Source organism: Vicugna pacos, chromosome 12 (genome assembly GCF_048564905.1).
Source record: "Vicugna pacos chromosome 12, VicPac4, whole genome shotgun sequence".
In the NCBI taxonomy this organism is placed as follows: Eukaryota; Metazoa; Chordata; class Mammalia; order Artiodactyla; family Camelidae; genus Vicugna; species Vicugna pacos.
In genome coordinates this window covers 25,050,565-25,069,882 of record NC_132998.1, presented here as the reverse complement: position 1 = coordinate 25,069,882, position 19,318 = coordinate 25,050,565, and the positions used below count along the sequence as shown (strand labels likewise).

At 38.6% G+C, this 19,318-nt stretch overlaps 1 protein-coding gene and 1 non-coding gene across 4 annotated transcripts in view; both read right to left on the bottom strand.

Annotated features, from left to right (window-relative positions):
- Positions 1-469: 469 nt before the first annotated feature.
- The window catches only part of SLC35E3 (solute carrier family 35 member E3), a 35,473-nt gene continuing 16,624 nt past the window's right edge, over positions 470-19,318 (bottom strand). The window contains exons 3-4 of one of the 3 annotated variants that reach the window (XM_072973047.1): positions 5,010-5,143; positions 470-725 (exon numbers count right to left, since the gene is read on the bottom strand). In XM_072973047.1, the coding sequence (XP_072829148.1) occupies positions 545-725; positions 5,010-5,143 (315 nt within the window). In that variant the 3' untranslated portion in view covers positions 470-544. Of the gene's footprint in view, positions 998-5,009; positions 5,144-19,318 lie in introns of all 3 variants that reach the window. The other 2 variants (XM_072973046.1, XM_031683131.2) reach the window with 2 other exon arrangements.
- Positions 6,591-6,663, bottom strand: TRNAA-UGC (transfer RNA alanine (anticodon UGC)). The gene has a single exon. It is a non-coding gene; the product is annotated as a tRNA-Ala (tRNA).

Below are 19,318 nucleotides of genomic sequence, written 5' to 3'. Positions count from 1 at the left end.
CAATAGGATTTAGAGTGTTGGGGAGAGAGACCTATGAGGCTAGCAATCTACCTTTAGAGGAATTGATACTGAAAATTTACTGAGTGTACCAAGCACTACCCAAGGCCCCTGGTGGTGAACAAGATAGTCATACTCCCTGTTGTCACACAGCCTAGCAGGATGACTCTAAATTTCCACCCAAAGAGAATAATGACACTACTGAGCAAAAGTCTGGAGGAAATGAAAATTTGAGTTGTTGAGTTTTGGATGACGCACCACAGAATGAAGAGTTCTGTGGTAGAAAATGTGGAACTGAAGCTCTGGCTGGAGACAGAGCTATCAGGCAATGGTTGGCTCCACCCTTAAGACCTGATAAGTTCCTCAAAGGAGATAAGGGACTAAGACTGGGCTGAGGCAGCAGGGGAACAGACAGCAAAGAGTGACCAGAAGGCTGGCCAACACAGGGCTATGTGGTGATGTCTCAAAAACCAGAGGAGCCAAGCAATGGTACTGTATACTGCAGGAGTCAAAGAAAATGAGGAATGAGAAGACATACTGGATCTGCTCACTTGCAAAACAGCCCCTGTTGTGTGACTTTACCATTAAGGAAAAAATGCAGACCAGTTGATGCTGTTCTCCTGCATTCCACGGTTGTCCTGTGTCGCTCTGCCCTCGCTGTGCTTACTGGAGGCTTCTCTAGGGGCACCTTCTGGTAAATTTTTAGTAGCATTGTTCTTGACCCCCTCCTGTGTTCCAAGAGATGGAGATAACTTGAGCATCTTTATATTCTTTGGCACCTAAACTCAGCAAGCATATCCACAATGTGTACACTTTTATCACGGTCCAAGTGCCACTTCATACTTGCATTTATTAATGACAACTGACAAATTGTTAAAGAATGGTGAAAAACAGACAAGATTTCTCTCAGAAACAATGTTTAAAATGCTGAAAGTTGAGCAGTATTTATGACATCATCTAAAATTACAGTAGTTCAAATTCCACATATATTTGCAAACATCTGGAGGTAAACAGTGTTAAAGAGCAAAATCCCAGCAAATGGTGGCTATAAATACAGGCTTTTTATTTCTATTTTGAGAATTCATAACTAACTTTCTATTTTAACAGGATTAAAATATGCAGAAATAGTCACAAAACAATTAATATCCAATGTAACCACTGCCTAGAATTCACATTTGTCATTTCTGCTTCAGATATATTTTTAAAATGGAACATCAAAAAAAGTTGATACATACACATAATGATATATATTCAGTAAAAAAAAACCCTATTCTCATTCTTAATCATTCCCCTCCCTCCCTTGAGGCAATCATAATTATCAACTTGATGTTTACCCTGTTTTTATACATTGATGATAAACGCATGAATCCATTAACAGTAAGTACAATAGCTTATATTCATACACGTAAAAGGAATCGCTGGGCCACAGGGTATACACTGCATGGTAACTTTTAACATCTAACAGGGACAGCTGTCCTTATCTTTCTCAGTATTGTTTTGGCTCTTCTGGAATGTTACTTTTATAATCTGCTTGTCTAATTCATAAAAAAGAATCTTATTGGGATTTTGATCCAAATTGCATTGACTTAGTAGATTACATTGACGTCTTTTCAGTATGGATTCTTCCCAGTTGAGAACATGACCTATTCTGTTTTTTTCAGACCTCCCTTTATATCCTTTAATAATGTCTTGTCATTTTCTCCTTAAGCCTCTGGTATCTTTGGCTATTTTTTTTTGAGGTAATTTATAATTTTTATTGCTATCGTAAATTATATCTTTCTTCTATTTTATTTCTTGTTTTAATTTTGTTTTTTATTGAAGTGTAGTTGATTTATAATGTTGCAGGCATACAGCAAAGTGATTCAGTTATATATACACATACTTTTTTTCAGATGCTTTTCCATTTCTTCTATTTTATTTCTAGTTGGTTATTTCTGACATATGGGACAATGATTGATTTTTGTGTTTTGATCTTATAGCCAGCAATACTGCTGCATTTTGTTATTATAAATACAACTAGTTTTTCAGTAGATGCTCTTGAACTTTGTATGTAAGTAACAGTATCATCTGTAAAAATCACCAATTTATCTCTTCCTTTCTTATATCTTACTTCATTTTCTTGTCTTAAAAGCATTAGAACAATTATTACTTTGGGGAATAGTAGTAGTAATACTGGGCATCCTTGTCTTATTCCTGACTTTAATAAAAATGCTTTTAAAGTTTGATATTTGCTGTAAGTTTTAGGTAGATGCCCTGTATTACATTATAAAAGTTTCCTTCTATTCACAGGTTTTTAAATTTTTTTAAATATGAATAAGTGTTCAGTTTTACCTAATGCTTATTTATGCATCTTCAGACGGTCATGTGGTTTTTTTCCCCTTAATCTGTTAATACAGTAAGCTAACAGTGATAGATTTGCTAAAATTAATCCATGCTTGTATTTACTCATATAAACTCTACTTAGTTATAATGCATCATGTAACAAATCACCAGAAACGTAGCAGCTTAAAGTAGCACAAATGTATTAGCTTACAGATCTATGTATTAGAAGTCTGAGTGAGCTCAACTGGGTTTCTTTGCTCTAGGTCTCACAAAGTCAAACTCAAGACTGGCCATTTTGGGATCTTATATGGAGGCTCTAGAAAAGAACATCCTCTCTAGTTCATTCAGATTATTGGCCAAATTCGGCTTGTGGTGATTGTAGAACTGTGACCCCCTTTACCTTGATGACTGTCAGTGGGGACAGCTCACAGCCCCTGACGGCTACCTGCCTTCCTTAGCATGTGGTTCCCTTTATCCTCAAGCCACCCCCCCAGCAATAGTGTGTTGAGTTCCCCTTACACAGGCATACCTTGTTTTCTTGTGATTTCCTTTATTGCACCTCACAGATTGCTTTTTTTTTTTTTAACAAATTAAAGGTTTGTGGCAATCCTGCATTAAGCAAGTCTATCAGCACCATTTTTCCAACAGCATTTGCTCATTTCATATCTCTGCATCACATTTTTGTAATTCTCACAATATTTTAAACTTTTTCATCATTATTATATTTATTATGGTGATGTGTGATTCACGATCTTTGATGTTACTATTGTCATTGTTTTGTGACACCATAAATTGTCCCTATATACAACAGTGAACTTAACTGAGAAATGTTGTATGTGTTCCGACTGCTCCACTGACTGGCCATTCCCCCATCTCTCCCTCCTTGGATGTCGCTATTCCCTGAGACACAACAATATTGAGTAGAAGCTGCAGCAAGTTATCCAGAAGATCTAGCTAAGATAATTAATGAAACAACAGATTTTCAGTATAGACAAAACAGCCTTCTACTGGAAGAAGATGCCAGCTAGGACTTTCATAACTAGAGGCAAAGAGTTAATGTCTGGCTACAAAGCTTCAAAGGACAGGCTGATTCTCTTGTTAAAAGCTAATGCAGCTGGTAACTTTAAGTTGAAGCCAGTGCTCATTTACCATTCTGAAATTTGCCACCTGAAAATCCTAGAGCCTTTAAGAATTATACTAATCTGCTCTGCCTGTGCTCTATAAATGGACCAACAAAGGTTGGACGACAGCACATCTGCTGACAACGTGGTTTACTGAATACTTTCAGCCCACTGTTGACACTTGGTGCTCAGAAAAAAAAGATTCCTTTCAAAACATTATTGCTTATTGCCAATGTACCTGGTCACCCAAGAGCTTTGGTGGAGATGTGCATACTGTGAAATTCATGTTGTTTTCATGCCTGCTAATGCAACATTCATTCTGCAGCCCAAAGATCAAGGAGTAATTTTGACTTTCAAGTCTTATTATTTAAGAAATACAATTATTTAAGAGATATGCCTGTGCTTTGAAACTCTGACTCACCCCTCTGCTACCAACCAGAGAAAACTGAGTTTAAAGGCTCCTGTGATTAGAACTGGCCAACTCAGACAATCTCACTTTTGCCATGTGATGGAACATAATCATGGCCCTGCTGACACCTTGATTTCAGACTTCTGGCCTCCAGAACTGTGAGATAATAAATCACTGTTGTTCTGAGAACACCCAGTTTGTGTCCCTTTGCTAAGACAGCCATTGCAAACTAATACAGTTAGTTTCTGATGTATACGGCTGAGAAGCGTGACGTATCATTTTTAAATTTTTGTTTGTTTTTGTTTTGGGGGGAGATAATTAAGTTTATTTACTTATATATGTGTATTTATATACTTATATATATGTGTATTTATATACTTATATATATGTGTATATATGTAAATTTTTTTAAAGGAGGTCCTGAGGATTGAACCCAGGACCTCATGCATGCTAAGCAGCACTCTACCACTGAGCTATACCCTCCCCCATGACTAATATAATTTTGTATGGAGTGAATAATCATGATACAACCCAGAACTGGAAAATCTGGTTTAGGTGGAGATGGTGTCTTTGAATGGCAGGTCCACATGGACTTCAAATTAAAATCTCACAAAAGCAGTACTGCCTTGCAGGACTGTAGAGTAGTCTGGTGACATTAAAATCTTCTTCCCAAGGCAAGTTGGGGTGGTTGTTGCCACGCGCAGCAGATGCCTTGAGTGGGTCAGAATTCCTGCCCTGGAGGTCGGCAGTCTCTACCTGATCACTCAGTTTGATAGTGTTGCTGGTCGCTGAGGTGTTTGGCATTGTCTGACCACTACAACTGGCTCTAGGTGTTTCAGCTGTTGATCTTCAAAGCGTTTAAAAAGGCACTGTGCCTTCTCCATAATGAGGAGCTGCCTCACAGGTTGATGGATCTTCAAGTTTTTTCTAATGCGGCCAAATCTAGAAGGGGAAGCCAATTTCTATTTGTCTGTCTCCTAATTTGGGTCACCCTAATACTTGTTTTCTTCTTTTTTAAATGCCATGCATGATATTCTTTGTTTCTTTATTGTGAGCCAACACTATCACTTACATAGATTACACACATTTTGGATCAAACTGTTCCCTAGAATCCAGAATAAACAGCAGCAAGTTACACCAAAGCAGCACAAATGACTCACCTTGCAGCATGCTGATAACTCAGGCTACTCTCATTGGCTGAGAAACTTGGCAGCATAGTACACTTACTCTCATTGGCTGGAGCAAACAGGACACCTGCCTTCCCAGCTCTAATTGGCTGTGACCATACCCATTGCTGAAAACATGAGGGGAAATAGATCTGTAAACAATATTGTAATGGATTATTATATAAGCAGTGGGGTTGCACATTTAACTCACTACAACTCAAACAGGCAAATTAAAGAGAACACTTTAATTTTGTCTACAGTTATTCCTGAGGCTGTCCTTGGAGTTTATAATAGGAAAGCTAATTAAATGTCCAACATTATTTAAATCTGGTTGGAGCTGATCATTTAAACAGTGTCCAGTCTCTTTTAAATAGAAATGTTCATAGGTGCTTGTAGTATTTCACAATTTATCTTAAGAATTTCAATGATTAGTCATGCAATAAATGCTCTGGTTTTAAAAAATAAATAGGTAGGTAGATAGATAAATAGAAATGCTCATCTGTCTTTTAGATTTCCCTAACCCCATGCATTTCTAAATTGGTATTCTAGTATTAGGGTGGCGGGGTGTAGGGGGAGCAGATCCTGGACATGAGCTGTTCTGTGTCAGTTCTGTTCAAACCCACAGCTTTCCAGCCTGATGATATCCTTTGTCGATGTGGTTACTCCAGTCCCTTAGCTTCTGACACCACAATCTAGAGGTTAAAGCCCCATCCCTACTAAAAATGTCCCATCCCATTCTCTTGCTTTGTGAGCTCCTTGGCTTTAGCACTCACTCACTATTTAGTTTGGGGGGGGTCCCTTTATATTTCCGGTACAAAAGAAAACAGCTCTTTCTTGATTTCAAGTTATGCTATATGTATATATATATACGTATTTAAATTTTATCTGATGTTTTATGCAGCATTTCTAAATGTTTAAAGGGAGTAAACATATTTCATCTACATCAGTTATACCAGAAAATGGACTTAATTTTTACAAGTAAAATTAAAATAAATAATACGTAAATTATTCTTGTTAAAAAAGGGGGGCAACATTATAGATAATTTCCCTTCTAGTCCCATCCACATCCCTGTCCCTCACAGAAATACATCTGTAACTTGCTTTACTACCCAATTGCATGCCTTGGACAGCTATCCAGGTTGGCACAGATATACCACACCCTTTAACGGCCTCAAACGACTGCATATACAGTTTGAGTGTACACTTTATTAGCCATTCTTCTATGCATGCTTCAGTGTTTCCTGTTTTTCCCTATGAGGAACTCTGCAATGGACATGTTTGTACATGTTTTCTTGAGCACAAGTGCCAGTGTTTTTTTCAAAAATAGACACTAATATCTGGAATTGCTGGCTTATAGCATACATGTATTTCTATTTTATTCAATATTGCCAAACTGCCTTTCAGTGTGGCTGTATCAGTTCTATATTCCCATTAGCAGTGTGTATATGTTTTCCCACACCCATGTAATACATTTTAGTAATGGATCTAATTTGTGCAATATAATAGTTGAAAATTATCTCAATATTCTAAATGTATTCCATTTTTCTTTTTTAAAGTTAAAAAACAACTTTTTAATGGAGGTACTGGGGATTAAACCCAGGGCCTCGTGCACGCAAAGCATGCACTCTACCACTGAGCTATACCCTCCCTCCTAAATAAAATAAATTTTTCTTGATAGTGGTGAGGTTCAGTTTCTACTTATCTGTTCAGTGGCCAACTGTATTTCTTTTTCTATAGATTACTTATCCTATGATTTTTCCATGTTCCCACTGGTTTATTTAAGTTTTCCTTTTTTGTAGGAGTATCTTATGGATCTAAATGTTTATCTTTTCTGTGTTATGCGCAGGGCAAATACTGTCTCCTAATCTGTTGCTTGTCTTTTAACTTTGCTTAAACATGGTGCACATGTCATTCAAGGCCTTTTGTAGTAGAGAACTTTTACATGCTGTTCAAATTTATCAGTCTTAATGCAGTCAAACATATCAATTTATTCCTTTACATCTTTTTTATTTAGTGTCTGGTTTAAAAGGACTTCTAGTTTACCAAATTCATAAACATAGTCTCCTATATTTTTTTCTGCTATATTTAGGATTTTGTTTCTTTGGATCTTTAGTCCCTCTGGAATTTATTTTCATGAATGGTGTCAAGTGGGGAATCTAACTTTATCAAAACAAACGATCAACTGTCCTAAAGCCACTTGCTGAATTGTTAGTACTTCGCCCAATGAAACGTGTTTCCACTCTTACTATACATATCACTCTAACTCAGGTGAACTACCCATCTGCAGGCATAACCCACACTAAGGAAAGGCTTACACATTGGCTGCTGAAACTAGGCAAATACCCTAGACTTCTCTAAGTGAGCAGAATGTGTCCTTAAAATGAGAATTGTAACTTAGTTATTTTAGAGCCTGTCTGGAATAATACAGTTGTCCCTCGGTATCCATGGGGGATTGGTTTCAGGATCCCCCATACCAAATCCATGGATGTTCAAGTCCCTTATATAAAATGGTGTGGTATTTGCCTATAATCTATGTACATCCTCCCATATAACATTAAATCATCTTTAGATTACTTAAAATACTTAACATAATATAAATGCTGGATAAATAGTTGTAAATACAATCTGAATGCTATGTAAAGAGTTGCCAGTGCACGGCAAATTCAAGTTTTGCTTTTTGGAGCTGTCTGGGTTATTTTTTCTCTTAATATTTCCCATCTGAGGTTGGCTGAATCCTCAGATGCAGAACCTGTGAATACAGAGGGTCAACTGTATATATTAAAGGAGGATTATATTTATATACAGGAAGTATATAAAAAGGAGAAATAAATGTAAGAATTTGACCAATTCACTAGATAATAAAATCTTCCAGGCCTTTCCATGGCTTGAAAGAAATAGCTTTTTACATTGGTCTACTCCCTTATCTCTGATTATATGCCCATTAAAAAACTTTGGGCTAGCTTATCCAGTTTCATAGGCACCTTGATACAAAAGGAAGGGATGCCTATAAAAAAGGAGTATTTCAGGTAAATCTATCTTTCTGAACTAAAACATTGATATTCTGGTGTACAAATCGGTCCCTTAAGAGACGTTACTTGTGTAGTTTAAGCAGCTCTAGCCATACAGTTTTCTGAAATTCTAATTCTGTCATTTTATCTCCAGTGCCTGCATAGTGTCTGGTGTATAGAAAGTACTCAGTACATTTGTTGAGCGAATGGATGGCTAAAACCATCACTGTTACTTGGTTAGGTTAACATTTGAAATGCTATGAATCACCGTCATTTTCCCTGCATAGTATTACTGTCTGTGTAAATGATTTATTTCTGCAAAAGGATACAGGCCTCCAGCTTGAAGTAGAGCTAATCACATTCAAGGCAGACCACAAATACCTCATTCATTTGTTCACTCATTCAGTACAAATTCACTAAGTACCTATTAACCATGGTGCTAAGCTCTGGGAAATACAGTAACAATAACTTTTTTTTTTAAGACGACAGTTCTTGTATTTAACCAGAGTGGAAGGTAGAGGGGGTTGCAACTGGAAGCAGATGGAAGCTCTAAGCAGCAGGTTGAAAACGGTGGGGAAACCATGCTACTCGCACTCAGAGATGAGAGAAGACTAGTTAGTGATCATTAACTGGAGAGGTCCATGGACCTCCAGGGTCCCAGTCATCCAACTGAGGTTCATGTGTCAAGTATAAAGTTTAAAAACCCAGGGCTTTCCAGAAGCCTGGGGAATCACACAGATTAGTGGACCAAGAACTGTTGGACATTTAGGTGCTTTCCAATTTTTTGCCATTATCAGTAATATTGTGATTAACTTCCCTGGACAAAAATCCTTGTACACATTTTAACTTCCTTAGGATCATCTCCTGAAGTGGATTCATTGGGTTAAAGAAAGGCTATGCCAATTTACAGTTTTATGAGCGATATAAGCGGGTACTTGTTTTCCCATACCCCTGCATATACTCAGTTTGGAAAAATACGGATTTCTAGGTCTCTACAAAAATGAAAATAAAATGTTTGTAAATTTTATATGTTAAAATGTCCACTTAACTTGTCATTTCAAAACTATTTTAATCAGTTAGAAAGACTTGTCTGTTACATTTGTACAAAAAGGAATTTGTGTTCCATTATACTGCAATGACTTCAGGGGTCTTGTCGGCTTGTATAGATATTCCTGAGTCAGAGCAGAAGTGCTCTTTCAGGGTTTTAAGTCGAGGTGTAGCAGAAGGGAAAAAGTGGAAAAGTTAAGAAGAAAATGTAGTATGATAGGAAATGGAGATGAAAAGAACAAGAGTGAGAAAGGGAACGGTGGAGGCATGAGAAGACGACTCCTGCCCCTACATGCTCTGCCTGAGCTTGTCCATTTTCTCATGTAGTCGCCCTGTCTGATGTCTTCCGTTCAAACATTTGGTGATTGCAGCTTCTTTTATCAGTAGAGGAGGAGATGAAAGAGCAAGCATAATTATAGGCTGAGAAGTCATTACGGGGGCCAAAATGAGAAATCAGCACAGAATTTTTTTTAAAAGGAAAATCCATGGGTTGTGATTTGTTAAGTCACCAGGGCTCTAGGACTCTGACCTTCCAACGTTAGTCATTCCTTCCTTGTAAACAGTTCCCTCCCTAGTTTTCTAACTGGTCATTGTGTTGTTAATAAACACAGCAGGGCCCTTCAAACCTCTCCAAAAAATCTGAGAATGAATTCAAATTCTAATCAGCAGCATTTCTGAGTGTTGAAGTGTAAATCAGCTGACTACTTATTTCCTTCTACCTTTTAGGTAGGTTCCTATTTAAGGGCACTCACTGGGCTAAAATTCAATTTAAATACTTTTCAGCGGTTTTTGGTTTTAAGATAACAGAAGAGGACTTTTCTCTGTGAGTGTTTAAGATTTAGAAAGCCAACAGTAGCAAGGGTTCCCTCTACTGACCAGAAAATGCCACAACCTAACTATGATACTGTTTTCAAGCTCTGAAACTGTCATTTGTTTTAAAAATCTCAGTTGGTCTAATTGTTTCCTATCTTTCATCAACTTATTTAGTGTCCTCATCAATTTCAAGTTAGTCAGAGACATAAATCCAAACATGCCACATAAAAATAGGAACAAAAATTAATAGAGTAATTTAAAAAGTAAATAATTTTCTATTTTTAAAAAGTAAGGCTGGAGTGGGGGACTTGGGGAGATGTTGCAGTTAGAAAATGAGTAGTTTCTGAGGATCTAATGCACAGCATTGTGATTATAATTAACAATACTATATTACGTATTTATGTATTATATATAGATCTTGAATGTTCTCACCATAAAAAATTGATAATTATGTGAGGTGATGGAGGTATTAGCTAGTGCTATGGTGGTAATCATACTGCAATATATGTATCAAATCAACACACTGTACCTTAAACTGACACAGTTTTATATGTCAATTATATCCAATAAAAATAAAAATTAAAAGCAAGTTAAAAAAAACCCCAAACAAACAAACAAAACATAAGGTAGACTAATGGATATCTATTTAACAGAGTATTGTCAACTTAAAAAACAAGAATCCATTAAAGACTTAAACATAAGACAAGATACAATAAACCTCCTAGAGGAAAACATAGGCAAAACATTATCTGACATACATTTCAAAAATTTTCTCCTAGAAGAAATAAAAGCAAGAATAAACAAATGGGACCTAATGAAACTTACAAGCTTCTGCAGAGCAAAGGAAACCAGAAATAAAACAAGAAGAAAACCTACGGAATGGGAGAAAATTTTTGCAAGTGAAACCGACAAAGGCTTGATCTCCAAAATATATAAGCAGCTCATACGACTCAATAAGAAAAAAATAAACAACCCAATCCAAAAATGGGCAGAAGACCTAAACAAGCAATTCTCCAAGGAAGACATACAAATGATCAAAAAGCACATGAAAAAATGCTCAATATCACTAATTATCAGAGAAATGCAAATCAAAACTACAATGAGGTATCACCTCACACCAGTCAGAATGGCCGTCATTCAAAAATCCAAAAATGACAAATGCTGGAGAGGCTGTGGAGAAAGGGGAACCCTCCTACACTGCTGGTGGGAATGCAGTTTGGTGCAGCCACTATGGAAAACAGTGTGGAGATTCCTCAAAAGACTAGGAATAGACTTACCATATGACCCAGGAATCCCACTCCTGGGCTTGTATCCAGAAGGAAATCTACTTCAGGATGACACCTGCACTCCAATGTTCATAGCAGCACTATTTACAATAGCCAAAACATGGAAACAGCCTAAATGTCCATCAATAGGTGACTGGATAAAGAAGATGTGGTATATTTATACAATGGAATACTACTCAGCCATAAAAACCGACAACATAACGCCATTTGCAGCAACATGGATGCTCCTAGAGAATGTCATTGTAAGTGAAGTAAGCCAGAAAGAGAAAGAAAAATACCATATGAGATTGCTCATATGTGGAATCTAAAGACTCATGGACAGAGAATACAGACTTGTGGTTACCAGGGGGGTAGAGGGTGGGAAGGGATAGACTGGGATTTCAAAATTGTAGAATAGATAAACAAGATTACACTGTATAGCACAGGGAAATATACACAAGATGTTATGATAAATCACAGAGAAAAAAATGTGACAATGAGTGTGTATATGTCCATGAATGACTGAAAAATTGTGCTGAACACTGGAATTTGACACAACATTGTAAAATGATTATAAATCAATAAAAAATGTCAAAAAATTTAAAAAAAATTAAAAAAAAAACAAGAATCCAGTTCAAGAGGAAAAGTATTATTTGGGATCAAAGAATTGCAGTTTGGGGTACATAGAGTCGACTGAAATAAAATCACACAATGTGAGAATTGTGAGTGAAGCTTTATTTGGGGTAAATGAGGACTATAGCCTGGGAGACAGCACTTCAGATAGCTCTGAGTAAGTGCTTGGAAGAGGTAGGGGGGAACTCAATATTACATATGATATAGTGAAGGGGGTATGTGCAGTTAGGGTCACATTTAGGCAGAGGCTTGCTGCTAGTCACGAGGAGCAGATGTCACTGTTAATGATTTCAGTGCCTTTCTATACATGAGGAGATCCAAGAATTAGGGCTATTAAAATCTTCTGAAAATATCTATCTGAAGGCCTGTTCTGCCAGTTTTCCCAGAGCACAGAGTGCCCCACTCCTGATCTCCACCTGGAACTCCTTCAGGGAGTATTGGAGCTCAGCGACTGCAGCGGCTCGTGATTTAATCCAAGCAGAGGTAGCAGACAAGTGCGAGTGTGAGCCAATCCTTGTAGAGGCAGGTGGCAAGTGCCAATTTTTAGTTGGTTTCTTTGCTGACTTCTTGGCTTGTTGACAGTTTGGTCCAGATCAAAAGTATAGAAAACAGGCTGTTCCTCTGGAATGGCTGCTCCAGCCCTATTTTATGTTTCCAGATTCTTTTTTTTTTTAAGCTTTTTGGTTTTTTGCTGTTGTTGCTGCTGCTGTTTTCTTTTTTTGTTTGGATTTTTTTTTTGAGGGGAGGTAATTACAGAGATTCTTTTTTTTAAATTGAAGTATAGTCTATTTACAATGTTATGTTAATTTCTGGTGTATAGCATAGTGATTCATTTATACACACACACACACACACACACACACACACACACACACATATTCCCTTTCATATTCTTTTTCATTATAGGCCATTACAAGGTATTGAATATAGTTCCCTGTGCTCTACAAGAGGATCTTGTTGTTTATCCAGCTCTATTTTAAGTTTCTCCACTCATGTCATCTCTTACAGTATCAATTTACTTGATTTGTGATATGTTCCTTCCTAAATCAGTGGATGTTTAAAAACTTCTAAAATTTCAACAAAACCAGTATTAAATTGTGGAAATCTCTTAAAATTTAAATACCAATTTTAAAAAAAGTAAACTAGAGTCCCTATCACAATTAAGAATAAATAAATAAGGTAAAAAAAAAAAAGAAACAAGGATCTAGATAAGAACATTGTCCAGCACAGCCATTTAGCAATAATATGGAAAGATAAATCCTGTGTGACCAGTCACATCAGGAGTTTCTTGAATTACATCTGCAATCCTTTCAGCCAGGTATCAAAAGACTTTAAGCAGGAATTTGGGTGTGATCCTTAACTCATGTTCTAAATAAATATTTATTGGCATAGTGCAAGGCATTTGAAAGAGAGCCTCATCGAAACATACAAAGCCCCTGCCTTTTTGGAGCCTGCTGTGCAGTGAAGGAGAAAGGTAGAAACAAACAAATGAATATATAATTGCAAACTGGGATGAAGCATTAGAAGGGAAAGAACTGGGTTCTTAAAAGAGACTAACGGGACATCTGGACACAGATGTAGACACAGCCTCCCTGAGATCTTCATTAGCCAAGTAGAGGGTGGGGAGAGCTTTACAGGAGTCAGAAACTCCGACGAGAGACATCATGAGTAATGATCACTCGATTACTCAGAGCTGCAGCATTTTGGGACAGCTGGTGCTATGTTAATATTTTCTTGTTCACATATGTGTCAGTACACAACATTTTAGTATTTTGCCTAGGGTCATGTTCTCTGCCTTTAAATTGAGAGCTCTATGATGACAGGAGATGTCTTCCATTTCTTTCCACTCTTCTGGTTTAAGCACCATGTGCTGCACACAGAGGACTCGACCCACATTCCCTACTGAACACAGGACAATTTCTTTGAGTCTACCTAGCTGGGAAAGGCCCCTTGGTTAGACGGCTTCACCCATGGATTTCAGCATTCATAGCATCTAACAGAATGCCTGCCATATTCAATAGTCAATAAATATTTGTGGAATAGTGAATCAAAGACCAAGTGAATGAATACATTTTCCACTACATTCATACGTCTATTTCCATGTATCCAGTGAAACCACTTATTCAATCATTCAGTCATTCCACAGATAATCAATGAGCACGGTGTGCCAGGCATTGTGCCAGGGCTGGGGGCACCAAAGTGAGCAGAAACAGACAAGACCCTGCCCTCATGGAGCTTATGGTCTAACTACTACAAAAGTCAGGGGCAGAAAAGTGATCAAGCACATACTATATTTTCTTTATTGTCAGGAGAGACTAGGCATAGGTCTGCACCTTGGTTTAACCACATCATTTCCAGAAGCCCAGAGCAGCACTCCTTGCTGTGCAGAAGCCAGAATCTACTTTATCAGGGCTAAGGTACAGATGGCGAAACCCTGGACTGAAGTTACCTCTTAGTAAGAAACACAGTTCTGTTGCAATCCAGATCACAGAGAGCCCATAACCAAGGAGTAAGTCTGATTTCAAGTGACAGCGACTTTTGGAGCTAGGTTCAATCCTTCACCCAGCGCCTGCAGATTGGGGCAGGGTGGGCGGAGAGGAAGCAAAGCAGAGAAGATTCCACAAGGAGAGGATTAAAGAGATGCTGCTAGATCAGTACAAACATCACAAGAACGTGACATGGGTGGTCTCACTGCCTTCGTCTAGGGGAAGGCTGCCCTTTCCCATCAAGGCTGACAGTTAGGTCCTCTTACTAGGGGCAGTGTGTATGGGGGTGGGATGAAGGGGTGACTCAGGCGAGGTTTGCTCCTGGAGAGGGAATTACAACCTTCCAGCTTCTCTGCATAGATTTGACAGGAGGGCACTGTACTTTTGTAAGCTCCCTATGGGACCACCACGGAGGTTAGACTAGTCACTCAATCTCCCACCTGCACACAGTAGACTGCTCAGCTTCACAGCTCATTGCTCTTTGTTTTTATCACATTTAGGATAAGACAAAGGCTTCATAACGAATCTATCAATGCATCTGTGGCTGCTCACACTGAGAGAAACTTTTCAGGGGAATTATTCAGAGAAACTCCTTTCCACAGAGCTGATGGCTACAGTTCCTTCCTTGAGTGATAAGATTCCTATGTAGGTGGCTTTGAGAGCTTCCAGTTCTCCAAACCCAAAGTAAAGAGGGATGAATCAGATATATTACACACACATTATGCTTTTATGTGCATTTACAAGGAAGTTTTTACTAATTGAGATTCTTTTCTCAAAAAGGGGCTCTAAAGATTATGAGTGTAGGTTCTGTGGTCAAACTGAAGTTCTAGCTCTGACATCAACTTTTCTAATCTCTGCATGCCACAGTTTCCTCATCTGTAAAATGGGGATAACAGGATTATTGCAAGGACTGAATAAGTTCATACATATACTGTTACCATTTGTAATGATAATAATGTGGAATCCCGCTGAAAGAATTTTAAGGGCCATAAAAAATACTGCTGTTATTTGGACCTGACTGCCTTCTTTCTTATCTCTCTCAGATGCCAAGCTCTTTCCTGCCTCAGGGCTTTGGCCATTGCTGTTTCATCTTTTCAGGAAACTCTTCCCCGGTCTTTCGCAGTGGACCCGTTCCTCCTGGAGCTCTGGGCTCAGGCACCACCCCCTCAGAGGTGCCTTCTCAATACCAGCCCTGCCTCCACCCCTGGTGCCTCTCTGTCACATGCTCCTTGTTTGTTCTCTTCACGGGGTCCCTCACCCGGTTTTTCTGAAATCATCCTGTTTACTCTCTACTTGTCCAGTGTCTTCCATCACTGAACTTGAGCTCCACAGGGGCAGCGATGTTGTTGTCTTGTTTACCATGGCATCCTGCAGGCCTAGGGCAGAAGTTCTCAAAGTGTGGTCCGTGGACCCTCCGGAAGGGTCATGTAAGATCAACATTCCTTTCCTAATAATACTAACACTTCATTTGTTTTTTCACCATGTCGACTTTTGCCCCAATGTGCAAAGGCAATGGTGGCTAATGCTGCTGGCATGAAATCAAGGTCACGACACCAGCTGTACCAGCAGTCGCTGTATCATTCCTCACCCCTCTGGACTCACAGTGGAAAAAAAAAAACAGTTTCACTTAAAAGTCATGCAAGAATGTCTTTGAAGAAGCAGTCAAAAATATGAATTTTGGTCTTGACCCTCAAGGACATGACTTTTCAGGATTCTATATGATAAAGCGGGAGGATGAAACACTCCTGCTGGACACCGAAGTGTGTACACCAGTTACTTCCAGACTGAGCTGGGAGCTGGAGAAAACTGCATTCTTCATGGGATACCATTTCTACTTGACAGAGCAACAATGAGCTGGGGATGGGAGCACAGAACTAAAGTTGTGGGTGTTTTTGTTTTGTTTTGTATTTTTAAATTTTCTTTTTATAAATCTTTTTTATGGGGGCGGGGTAATTGGGTATTTGTTTGTTTGTTTGTTTATTACTTACTTACTTTAATGGAGGCACTGGGGATCAAACCCAGTGCATGTTAAGCACACACTCTACCACTGAGCTATTGCCTCTCTCTTCAAGATGTAGTTTTGAGAATTACCGGCTTAGAGCTGATAGTGAAAGACAATGTCTAATGAGTCCCTGACACTGTTCTAGCCACAGACAAGTTTCCTGCTCTCAAGGAGCTTCTAAGAGAAGAAAGAGTAGAAGTCAGGATGGAGGTTTGCTAAATATTTGAACCTAGGAGAGAGGAAAAAGAGAGGTCAGCAGGAAACCACTTAGGAAACACACTGATTAAAGAAACATCTCTGCGAAGCAGTAGTGTTTATTACTAGCAAAGCAGAGCGGTTATGGGCTACAAGCCAAATGGAGAAACAGTCTCCTTATAACTGTAACTGTAAAGGTTCTGTTCAGCAAAATGAGATTCTACTTACACTAATACAATTTTAAAGGATCTTAATTTTTTCCCCTTTAATAGAGAATCCTTGCTCATCCAGAAAATTTTCAACATGAAAACATCCAGAATTAATGGGCAAGTGGCAATACAGCAGATATCCCTAATTACACTTTGTCAAACTGAAAGTGAGAGTGACCATTTTTCATCCCTGTGTCACAAACATTGTTGTATTCATTTCTCAAATGACTTGTTTATATTGTAGTCACAAATCTTTATACTTGAAAAAATAATGCTCTTAATAAACTCAACCTGGATTTTCCTTCCCCAAAGACAATGGCGGCAACCACAGTTTAAACAAGACTTTCCTGCTTTCTCCTGTCTAAGTCTGTGCCTGTGCATTCATTTCAGGTTCGCCCAGAGTCTGAGGCTGGCTGTTCCCCCTGAATCAGTGCTCTAAGAGGCAGATGCTGGAGAAAACAAGCCATGGAACCGTAGGGAGTGAGGGTGAAAGGGAGACCATTTAGGGGCCATTGCAATAGCAGTGGAGATGGTTTGAAGAGGCTGGATTCTGGATATGTTAGGAAGGTAGATCCAACCAGTCTGCCAGACTGGGTAGGAAGGTGAGAAGAAGAGAAATGTCAAGACTGCCTCTGAGATTTTTCATCTGAGCCCACGGTCAGAGAATGCCACAGGAGGAGTGGGTTTGGGGGTCGGGAGAGATCAGCTCAGGTTTAGGGGTGTCAGTCTGAGATTCCAGCAGACTGCCCAGTGGAGATGCTGAGGAGCCCATCGGATTAATGAGTTGTATATGAGATGCCCCAATCTGACTGCCCCATACACTCTTCCTGTCCCTCTAAGCCTCTAGTGGAATAGGGAGGTCTGGGAATTCAAAGCCCCTAAGAGAAGACCTGCTTGAGGCCAAGTAACCAAGAGGCCAGGCTGAGTCAACCACAAAGCTCCTCATAATCAGCTCACCTCATGGCCCAAACTCCAGCCATCTCCTTCACATCCTCCCCACGCGGATGGGAGCACACCTGCACCAATTGTCTGAAGACCAGCTTTTGAATTCTGATCCACGGTAAGAGTGAGAATTTTGTAAAATACAAAATCCAATGCCTGGCTGTCACAGCAGTACCAAACTGCTATAGAACACTGGTACACTTTTAGCTGCAAGTAGCAATTAAAAGTGGCTTCAACAAACCAGGGTTTACTTTCCATCTAGAACAAGAAGATGGGAGACAGGCAGCTGAAGGCATTGCTTAAGCAGCTCAGCACTTCTGGGTCAGGTTCTCTTCACCTCTTCTTTACCAATTAGCACAATTCTAGACACCCACATTCTGAGGATATGGCAACACAGCAAAAAGAGAACTCAGCATTTCTAGCCTCTTGAGTGAAGGTGAACAGGATAGGAATGAGTATTTGGTTAGGAAACCAACTGTGTCTTTCACAGCATTTTTGCCTTTTTTTTCTGTATAATGGTTTGCTAAATTGCATAAAACATTCTCTTTTTTTGTTCTTTATACTTACACTTTAAAATTTTTTTGACATTTAAAAAATTTACAATGTTGTATTCATTTCTGGTGTATAGCATAGTAATTCAGTTATACATACTGTATAAAACATTCTGATTCTAGCAAATATGGCCAAGGAATCACTCCATAATTCTCTAAGGTTAGTCTTGTCTCCAAACTCCAGGCAGAGAAAGGCATGGAGAGTCTGCTCATTCCTGCAGTAAATCACAAATTTTGGAGATCCCAGATCTCCTCAACAGACTGACTGACTTAGCGTCTCCCACCTCCTGGGTCAAAGCCCACCCATCTGTCTCCTGCACCAAACGGCTGACTCTCATTTTAAGTTGAGAAGAGGGGAATTGAAAAAACAGGAAACTGACTTTTCTGGGGAAGTGTACGGACAAACAGGAAAAAAAATGAAGACATGTGGTTGATATAGATCATTTGATTTTAAAAGAAAAAAATAACCTCATATGGATAACAAAAAGTTCAAAATTTAGAAATGCATAAGAATTTAAAACTGCTCTAAAAAATTAAGTCCTTTTAAAAAATGCACAGTCCTGGCTGGTTAAAGAAATCTGCAGGCTTGCTCTTGTGGCATGTATAATAATGCTAAATAGTAGTTATGAAATATTTTTAGTTAAATAGAAAAATGTGAATAACTATGGTGTAGGTGATGTGCTATTTTCCAAGTTAAAAACAGCATAGCAAAATATATCCTCCAAATACCCATAAATAACTGGTTGAATTGGCAATAATTCACCTCCCAATGATTTCATGTGAAGTGTAAAGCAGCTCTGATAAATCATGTCTTCTAATATAACAAATATGAAAATAAACTACATTTAATGTTTGCATATACTAAAAACAGACTCTATGAGTAAAGAAGTACCTAGTAACAAGTTCTCAGAAGGACCAAACAATATCTTTCTTATTAATTTAATCCAATCTGCTCTCAATATAAGCAAATGAGAAATTGTAATTTTAATCTGAAAAAGCAAATCAGGGGATTTTGGAGATGGAAGGTCTCTTGGAAATCATCTGGATCCAAGCCCTTGTTTTATACACAAAGAAACTGAGGATTTGGACTTGCCCAAACCCGAAGGCTATCCTTGTCAATGGCAGAGTCTGGACTGGAAGCCACAATCCTGA